The 9,658-nt window shown below is 55.6% G+C and overlaps 1 protein-coding gene across 1 annotated transcript; it reads left to right on the top strand.

Annotated features, from left to right (window-relative positions):
• The first annotated feature begins 755 nt into the window (after positions 1-755).
• Tfap2c (transcription factor AP-2 gamma) lies at positions 756-9,643 on the top strand. The gene is made up of 7 exons (XM_004636012.2): positions 756-1,007; positions 2,486-2,968; positions 3,051-3,102; positions 4,340-4,556; positions 5,144-5,262; positions 7,600-7,744; positions 8,959-9,643. The coding sequence occupies exons 1-7, from the start codon at positions 960-962 to the stop codon at positions 9,242-9,244; spliced, it is 1,350 nt and encodes a 449-aa protein (XP_004636069.1). The 5' UTR covers positions 756-959; the 3' UTR covers positions 9,245-9,643.
• Positions 9,644-9,658: the final 15 nt, after the last annotated feature.

Genomic DNA, 9,658 nt, shown 5'->3' with positions numbered 1-9,658 from the left:
TTGGCCCGGCACCTCTCTTCCAGGGAAAGTGGAGGCTGTGGGGCGGTGCTCGCTCGGCATTGCAGGGCAGGGCTGCAGGGCTGGGCCGGGGATATGAGTGCCCTCGGCCACAACCAGCAGCGGGAGATTCAGTTTGGGGCGCCAGTGGTGACACGCCGTGGTTCCCACTTGTGGTCGGGTAGCACAGTCGGCTGCCTCTTGTTGCTGGGGCAAGCGCCCCCCAAGCCTTTTCTCATTGCGCTCTCTGGGGGCGTGCGCCGGGGTTACCACGGCGCAGAGCCGAGGGACAGGGCAAAGGGTTGACTCGAGAAGACCAGAGCCGGGCAGCCCAAACCCTAAATCTTAGGGGCGGGGGGGGAGGGCCGAGTGGGGCGGGAAGCGGTTTTCGGAGATGAGGGGACCCCAGCTGTTGACATTCTGCATTCACAGCTCTTAGATACTTGCAGCTCGGTTCCCAGCTCGGTTGGACCAAGGATAAGGCCGCGGGTGCCTTGGCCTCACAGGTTCGCGACTGTCCCCTTAGTACCGCGCACAGACTGCGCTACTCACCCCGCGCGACGTGGGGGCCGGCGCGACTCTAGGCCGAGGGCGGGGCGGAGCCAGCCTGGGACTGGCTGGGGGCCGCCCCGCCCGCGCTGGGGCCTCCGCCAGCCCCCGGGGAGGAGTTATGGTAATTTCCTTCTCAATAAGGCGCTCGGGTCCCCCCGGCGAGCGGCGGGACTCACGGAGCGGGCGCGGCATCCCGGCCCACGGCAGCGGTCTGTACACCCGCGGCGGCGGCGGCAGTGTCTCCACCCGCGAGCCGCCGATGGGCGTTCAGTGACCGAACAGCGAGGCCCGCGCGCTGCGGGGGCGGCGGCAGACGCCCGGCCACCGTGACCCCAATTTTGGATTTATCGCTCGGGGGGTGGGAAGAACCTGGATTTAACTGGCGACTGTTTTGGGGGACGCCGGACGCCATGTTGTGGAAATTAACCGATAATGTCAAGTACGAAGAGGACTGTGAGGTGAGCTGGGCGCCAGGGCGCAGAGGCGCAGCCCCACCCCGCTCCGCCCCGCGAGGCCGGGACCCGCACGCAGGAGCCTCGCCGCGCGGTGGCGGGACGGGGCTCCGTCCTCCCGACGCCCTTGCCCATTTCTGCGGGACCCCTTCTCGTGCCGGGCCCTTTCCTAAATACCCAGCCCCGGGCCCGGCCTGGAAGGAGACTGGCAGAGCTCACCGGTCGGGTTCCCGCGAAGCCAGCGGCCCTTCTGCCCGCGTTCTCGAAAGCGCGCCCGCCTGCAGCCTCGAGATGCGGCTTTCGCGCTGGAAGTTTGAGTCCAAAGGGGTCCAATGAGGCTCCCCGCCGGCGACACCTTTGCGGAGTGTCCTCCGAGGCAGGCTTGTCACCTGCCCCGCTGTCTCCTCGGGAAAACCAGAAAACAACTGCAACTTGGCTTTCCAAGAGAGGTGGGGGCTGGGGCATGCTGTGGGAGCTGGGGCCAGATGGGGCCGGGAGCGCTCGCGAGTGCTCCAGCCTGTCGGACAGGTTGAGCTAGAGTTTCGGAGAGTAGGAGGGAGGGAGGCGGCGAGCGGGAAGAGGAAGAAGACGCGGGCGGCGGGATGCGAGCTCCAGCGCTCGCGGAGAGTGGAGCCCCGGGCGGCCCCGGCGCGGGAGCGCTCGCTGCTGCGGGACTTACGGGGGCCGCGCCAGCTGCAGCCGCGCACACTCCGCTAGGGGGCGACGCCATCCTGTTTCTGGTCTGCCTGCCACCCTTGGAGACGCATCTTGTAGGAATTCGGCGGAGGCGAGTGCGGCGCGCAGGCCAGGTTGCCGGGTGTTCAGGGTCTTCCTTGCCATTGGTGCACTCACCCGGATGTGTGGGAACTCGTACAGTGATCGGGGGCACCGCCTGGCCCTACTTGACGTGACTCTTGGCCCCGACGACTGCGCATTCCCTCCTTGTTGCCTCGGGCGGAGTTGGGAGGCTGGCACTGCCTGGGAGCGTCACCTGCCCCGAGGTCTTTGTCCCAAGGGCGTGGAAGGGAGGGTCCCTGGGGTGTGGAAAGTGCGCCCAGCCCTTCCCCTGCTTCACCCAGCCGCGCCACTGCGACATGTGCGGGCTAAAGAGAGAACGCTCTCGGCACCGTGTCCCGCGCCCGCCGGCCTCCTCCCCGGGCGACGGCCACGGCCTCAGCCCCGGCTCTTCCAGACCCAAGACCTGGGGTTCGGGCGTGGCACCTCTGGGCGCCCCGGGCACCCGAGCGCCCAGACCTTCGCCGAGGGGCGTGGATGACTCGGTCCCTCAGGTCTTGGAGCGACTGCCCCTCCGCGGGCGCGCGGTGACACCTCGGGGCGCAGCGCCCCTGGGTACCCTCCGACCCGAGGCAGGGCCTGTGGCGGGGGTGGGGCAGGTCCCCCGGGCGCTTGGCTCCTCTGGCTTGCGGCGGCCAGTTCGCAGCAACACGATTTCGCACTAACCGGGTCTGCACTCTTTCTTACAGGATCGCCACGACGGGAGCAGCAATGGTACCCCGCGCATCCCGCACCTGTCCTCGGCAGGACAGCACCTCTACAGCCCCGCACCGCCGCTCTCGCACGCCGGGATTGGCGAGTACCAACCACCCTACTTCCCGCCGCCTTACCAGCAGCTGGCGTACTCGCAGTCGGCCGACCCCTACTCGCACCTGGGAGAAGCCTACGCCGCCGCCATCAACCCGCTGCACCAGCCGGCGCCCACCGGCAGCCAGCAACAGAGCTGGCCTGGCCGCCAGGGCCAGGAAGGTGCCGGCCTGCCCTCGCACCACGGGCGCCCGGCGGGCCTGCTTCCGCACCTGTCTGGGCTGGACGGGGGCTCGGTGAGCTCCCGCAGAGACGCCTACCGCCGCTCTGACTTACTGCTGCCCCACGCTCATTCCCTGGACCCTTCGGGCCTGGCGGACAACCTGGGGCTGCACGACATGGCTCACCAGATGGACGAAGTGCAGGTGAGCGGGGGCGCCGAGGCTCCTGCGGGGGACACCCCGCCGTGCCCTGAACTTAAAGGAAACTTTGTCGTTTCTTCCCCAGAATGTCGACGACCAGCACCTGCTTCTGCATGACCAGACAGTGATTCGCAAAGGTAAATGATACTGCCACGCCGATTTTGAAGTCACCCACTTACCGGCAGCCTGGGCCTTGGCCAACGTGGGACGTCTGTGGTGGAGGGGACTCGAGGAGGCTAGGGTTTATTTTCCGGATTAGAAAGGATTTCTTTAAGGAAAAAGGGGTTCTCTGATGGAAGGCTTAGGAACCGTCTCTGTCCACATTTCCGATCCGGAGTTTTCTAAGGAAATGGGTGTTCTCCGTGTCAGAGCTCTGCCTTTGCAGAGTGGGGTCGAATCCTAACCTTGAAAACAACCACACAGACACGCCTTGCTTGAGTGATTCGTTCTGTGACAGTTTAAACTGAATGAGTTGATGGGATTTTGGTTTTGATTTCAAACACTGGCATGGGTGGGGCTCTTTAATTCTGATCTGGGTTTTCTGAAACCGTTTGACTTGCTTTAAACAATGCTACAGGGAACGGAGATTCAAGAACTGGGATGGGGTGGGGGCGGGGCTAGGTTTTGCAGGGAAGGAGAGATTAGGAAAATTGGGTTAGTTGGAGTGAGTGGCTCATGAAATTTAGATCCACACTGACAGGTTTGCTAGTCTGGTTGTTTGGGGAAATGTAAATTAAAGCCTGCAATCCCAGTACTGGGGAGGCTGAGGTGTGGAAATCTTGTGAGTTCAGCGTCAGGCTGGTCTACTAGTGAGTTCAAGGCCAGCCTGGATTACACAGCGAGACCTTGTCTCCAGCCCCGCTTCCCCCAAAAAATATTATAAAAGCTGTTAAGGTCTGTAACTTGAAATTGAATGGATGGGAGATACGGGGCTTGGAGAGCAGCTGAAAAATAAAACTAAAAAATCTACTAACCCTTCCAACAGAATGGGTTAGTTTGTATTTTGTACTTCACTGTCCTCAGTTGCATTGAAGAGTTTTTGGCAAAAGAGCAGAAGGAGACCTGGAGCCCTCCTTGTCCTGATGAGGGGGGAAATTCGTCATCCATTTGTATTGAAAACAAATGGTCTCATTAAACGAGAAGCTGGGAACTGAAAATCCTCCTTGCCCGGGATCTGCCTCATTAGCTTCCCAAGGTGTTAACTTGTGAATTTCGGATTTGATTTATTTTTGAGAACTTTTTCAACAGACTGCTTGCAATTCAGAGACCAGTGTGTGAGGCTATTTGTCCAGCTCATGGTCTCTGTCTCAGTCGGTGATTTTGAAAGGGCGTGTGGTGCCATACTGGTGACTGCTGGCCTTGGTGTCCCCACAGGTCCCATCTCGATGACTAAAAACCCTCTGAGCCTTCCCTGTCAGAAGGACCTGGTGGGTGCCGTGATGAATCCAAGTGAGGTCTTCTGCTCTGTCCCCGGAAGACTGTCCCTCCTCAGCTCCACATCTAAATATAAAGTGACCGTGGCTGAAGTCCAGAGGCGACTGTCGCCGCCTGAATGCTTGAACGCCTCCCTGCTGGGTGGTGTTCTCAGAAGGTATGGGGGCCCAGGCGTGGGGCAGCCGCGGGTAAGCATGTGAGAGGGCTGGGAGGTATTTTTAACATTTATGTAACTTTTTATCCCTCACACTGAATTCTAATGGGCGCAGAGAGAGTTCGGAGCGCATTTCTTCTCTTCTAGAAAGTGCCAAATGGAGAAGGAAGTGCTAACACAGCACTATCAAATTATCATTGGGTTGGAACTGGATTGCGTGTATGAAGCGCAGCATCCGCACTCAGCAGAGGGGGGCTGCCTGGGTTTTGTCCCCCCAGGGAACGTCTGGTGGGAGAGAGCTGTTGCAGTTTTACAAGTGAAAATTTATCTGCTCCAGCACAACTTGCAATGTTCTACCCTTTTTTTTTTTTTTTTAAGGGAGGTGGTTCTAGGGAAGGTTTTTGATGGTTTTTTTTAATTGTATGGGGATTAATGAAAGAAGGAACCCATATCACCTCCGATTATCACTCTGGATTATGACTCGACTAACGTAGTTTTTGTTAGACCACAGCTTTTGATAGCAGCACTTCAGGACTGTAGAATTCTCACAGCGCGGCTTCTTGAGAGGGGGCCCATTTTCTTTTTTTCAGAGCTAAATCCAAAAACGGAGGTCGGTCCTTGCGGGAGAAGCTGGACAAGATAGGGTTGAATCTTCCAGCTGGCAGGCGCAAGGCTGCTCACGTGACCCTCCTGACGTCCCTTGTGGAAGGTCAGTGCTGCTGCATCCTTGTGATGCAGTGTTTTAAATTTGTGCTTCGTGTTGTTTTTAAGAGTTTCACGTAAAAGCAAAATTATGAATATAGAACCTCCATCACAGGTGGAGAGGATAGCAGCAATTTGAATTGTCTTGTTAGGCACAACGATCCATAACTTATTAATAAGTTATTTAAGTATCTGGGTGTTCACATTCTCTCTGTTCTGGGTTCCCCAGAAAAATCTGTTGTTAAAAAGAAGTAGGTAGCCGTGCATCCCTGGAATGCCAGCACTTGGGAAGCTGAAACTGGGAGGAAAGCAAGTTTGGGCCTACCCTGGGAAACTTGGCAGCGCAGTGGGACCCTGTCTCAAAATTATAAAAGGGGGCCTGCTAAGGTTGTGGTTCGTTGCGGAGGCCCTGGGTTCAGTCCCAGTAGCTCCAAAAAAGGTTTTTAGTTTTTAAAAAAAGTTTTTTTGGGGCCGGAGAGATGGCTCAGTGGAATAAGCGGTTCCCCAGCAAGCGCAAGGGCCTGAGTTCAATCCCCGGTTCCACAAAAATAAATAAATAAATAAAGTTTTTTTCCTAAGAGCTCACACCATGGGGGCGGTGACACGGTTCCTGTTTAAATGACCCAGGCTTTGACAGATGGCTGCTGACATGCAGTACCTCTTTCAGCAGGCAGTTACTCATTGCTGGGCAGAAGGATCGGGCCTGATTTTTGTAACCTTTGGAATGTCGGGATTGTGGTCAGTACACACAGTGGAACTGGCTCCATTCCCAGCTGCTTCTTCCCATCAAAAGAAGAAAGTAATGGAGCCCCTGGTCAGCAAAAGAACTCCTATCCCCGATCAGCAGATGTATATAGCATGTCAGTTTCCAGAGTGGGAGCCCCCTACCCCCAGTCTGCAAAGTAGCCAAGAATGCACTACAACTTGAAGGGGACAAGGAAGAAGTCACTCTTTTTTTTTTTAAGTGAAACCAGCAGCTCCCCATCCTTGGACTGAGCACCCTGGCTGGCTGGCTGGCTGGGTGAGCAGGGAGCTCACGCGAGCAGCTCGGTGGAGGACCTTGTTGCCCAGCCTGCGACCTAGCTTGGGTGCTGAGATGTGGCTGAGGCCCTCGTCCTTCTCATGAGTGTCTGGGGAGGTCGGGTGTGCAGAAAGGGCTGCTTGTGAGAACAGGAGGTTCCCGTTCCTGCAGCATTGATGCCCGTCTGCTGGACCTGCTCGCCAGCTGGGCAGGGGTGCTTGAATGGACAGGGTGCCTGGGTGGTGGCTCCGAGCCCAGATCCTCCGGCCAGAGGCCCCTCCAGCCACCTGGGTTTCCACATGGCTCTGCGCCTGCGTCTTGCACTCAGAGAGAGGCACCTCCCTCTCTCCCCCAATAACGGGCAAAGGGAAAGAATATTCCAGGCTGGTGTTTTGAGGATCTTATCATTCCTTTCCAATAGGAAACATGCCTCCTGCCTGTTTTTGTTTTGGGTTTGGTGTTTTTGTTTATTTGATTATATAGTGACAGGGCATCACTATATAGTGCAGGCTGGCCTTGAGCTCACTGTGTACTTCAGACTGGCCTGGAACTCAGCAATCCTGCTGCCTCAGTCTTTCTCAAGTGCTGACTACAGGTGTACACTGCCATGCCCAACACCCCTTCCAGAAAAAAAAGAAAAACACATTCCTGAACTATGCACCCTTCAGTAACAGGGCTCCTTTTAAAAAAAAAAAAAATGAGGCCAGGTGTGATGCACATCCATAATCCCAGCACTCCGGAGGCTGAGGCAAGGGGATTGCAAGTCTGAGCGCAGCCCAGGGCTCCTTAGCGAGCCCTGACCCTGTACTCTCAGAACAAAGCCCGGCTTGCTGTTGAAGACCACTCTTATTTGGCCAGACTTGCTCATCTCCTTGAACGCCTTTGCTTCCCACGGTTACTCTTAAGCTAGAGAAGACACGGTTGTGTCTGATTATCTGTTCATCATGAAAGGGTGGATTTCTTACAAGCACGGTTAATAATCTGAGTTAAAATCCCAGGAGTCCTTTTCCCTCCCACGGTCTGATCCTCACTCACTTCAGTATTCCCAGGGTAGAGCACCGGCCCTAGTACCCTGGAGCTTGCCTTGCTGCCAGAGAGTTTGTCCTGAGCATGACTTCATTATTTCTTCATTTTGGTACCAGGAATTGAACTCAGGACCTTGCACTTGCCAGGCGGGTATAGTGCCCTGGCCCTGATTTCATTGTAGAATGCAAAGTGACTGGTAAGATAGTGAGTGCTAGAAAAAAAGGGAAGGGACAGCTTGCCGGCAGTGACCACCGTCCATGGACTAACTGAATCTCTTGCTGTGGGTAATGGTTCTAGGCGAAGCGGTTCACCTGGCCCGAGACTTTGCATACGTCTGCGAAGCTGAGTTTCCTACTAAGCCAGTGGCCGAGTACTTAACCAGACTTCATCTTGGAGGACGTAACGAGATGGCGAACAGGAAGAACATGCTCCTGGCTGCACAGTGAGTATCCAGGTTGCTCGAGAGCCTGGAACTGGGGCTCAGCAGAGACCCTTGGGCCCCAGTAAGGAGCATTCGTGGCATGCAAGGTAGAAGTGAAAGAGAACTCCGGCTACTTTCACAGAGCCAGGTACATGCGTGCGGTACTGTGGACTGAACCCAGGGAGCCCTGAACTACATGTCAGCCAGTTTAATTTCCTTTCTGAGACAGAGTCTTGTAGGACTTTGAATCCTCCTGCCTCAGCCTCCTGGGTAGTGAGACTTGTTTATTTAAAATGTAAAGATGAGAGAAATCACAGCTGAGTTTCAAAAAATTATTTCTCAGAAGTTCCATATTGTAACTGTGGAGTTCTCAGAAACCAGCAATTTTTTTTTTTTTAAATCACGTTAAACGAAGCAGAGCTTGTCGCCTTGGCCAAGGAGGTGGGAGGGCAGTGAACCAGCCCGCATGGAGGGAATGTGTTTTGCGGAGGTGATGGTTTTCTGGGTTCCTGATTAGGGTTTATTTGTTGGGGCTAATTTTTATTATCATTGGATACAAGATCTCACTACACGGCTCAGACTTGTAGTGATCTTCCTGCCTCAGCCTCCCCAGCTGGGATTATAGGCGTATGCTACCACGCCTGGTTTCAGGGCAGCATGGCATGCAGTACCAGGAATTAGCTCGGGTCATTGTGCCTGTCAGGCAGGTGCTTAGATCACTGAGCTATTTCCCCAGCCCATGTTTGGGCTAGTTTTGTACCAGCATAAACTCTTTGTCAACTTGGAGGTAGGTCCTGGTGACCTTGGCCAGCTGATTGGGTTAATCCTGTTATCTCTTTTTCTTTTTCCTGTTGTCTTTCTAATCTCAGTGGAGGATTAAATGAGATAGTGCCTAGTGCTTAGAAAGCCCTTCTCTTAGGGCCAGGCACCTGATAGGTGCTAAGAGGTGCAGTGTGGTCCACTCGTGGGCATGACTGTCCCATCAGGTAGCCTGTACCCCCGGGACGGTTACAGGAGGTTTGAGTTGACCATGGGGACATGATGCATTCAAGTCAGAGCTCCCTGGCAGCGGCAGGGACTGGCCAGGAACGCGGTGAATTGCTCTTCCTGCAGCCCAGCAGCTCTGGTGGAATGTCCCCTGCCACCTTGCAGTTGCTGGTTCCCAGCTCTGTTGCTCCTCACCTGGGAGGTGCTAGATAAAGCTGACAGGACCCCACTGACTGACTTCTTCACAGGCAAGTGTGCAAGGAGTTCACGGACCTCCTCAGTCAAGATCGGACCCCCAATGGGAACAACAGACCCCCCCTGGTGCTGGAGGCGAACATCCAGAACTGCTTGTCGCATTTCAGCCTGATCACCCACGGCTTCGGCAGCCAGGCCATCTGCGCGGCCATGTCTGCCTTGCAGAACTACATGAAAGAGGCCCTGAGCCTGATAGACAAGTCCTACATGAACCCCGGAGAGCAGAGTCCTGCGGATTCCAACAAGACTCTGGAGAAGATGGAGAAGCACCGCAAGTGACACAGGGCGGGCGCGGCGTGGGACTGGAGAGGACCACGAGATCCATCCCTCCCTACTCCCAGTGGTCTGCGGAGCGCTGGAGTCCGGGGAAGCGCTCACTACCTACCTGATCTGTGCCTGGCTCAACGGCGATTCTGACTCTCCCCTCTTGGACTCGGTTTCTCAAGTGTTGAAGTGTCTGACTCCGGACATCAGATCCCAAGGTGACCAGTGCTGGGTTTTGCTATTGTTCCGTGTTAAGCATTTATACTTTGGAACCCCATTCATCCATTCCCTCCAAGTGGTGCTACAAGTTGTAAGATCAATAAACTGCCTGGGCCTCAACAAGAAACCATACACCTGGCTGTTGTAATGTCAAATCAACAGGACATTCACAGATCCACAGCTTATTTTTTTCAGTGTTAAGACAGAATG

The sequence above is a fragment of the Octodon degus genome, unplaced genomic scaffold (assembly GCF_000260255.1).
Source record: "Octodon degus isolate 3935 unplaced genomic scaffold, OctDeg1.0 scaffold00077, whole genome shotgun sequence".
NCBI lineage: Eukaryota > Metazoa > Chordata > Mammalia > Rodentia > Octodontidae > Octodon > Octodon degus.
The sequence above is the reverse complement of the archived record's forward strand: the minus strand, read 5'-3'. Positions and strand labels throughout refer to the sequence as shown.

Coding starts and splice junctions, on each gene's coding strand:
- Tfap2c (XM_004636012.2), top strand. CDS start 960: ATGTTGTGGAAATTAACCGATAATGTCAAGTACGAAGAGGACTGTGAG. Junction 1,008..2,485: donor AGTACGAAGAGGACTGTGAG/GTGAGCTGGGCG, acceptor TCTTTCTTACAG/GATCGCCACGACGGGAGCAG. Junction 4,557..5,143: donor CTGGGTGGTGTTCTCAGAAG/GTATGGGGGCCC, acceptor TCTTTTTTTCAG/AGCTAAATCCAAAAACGGAG.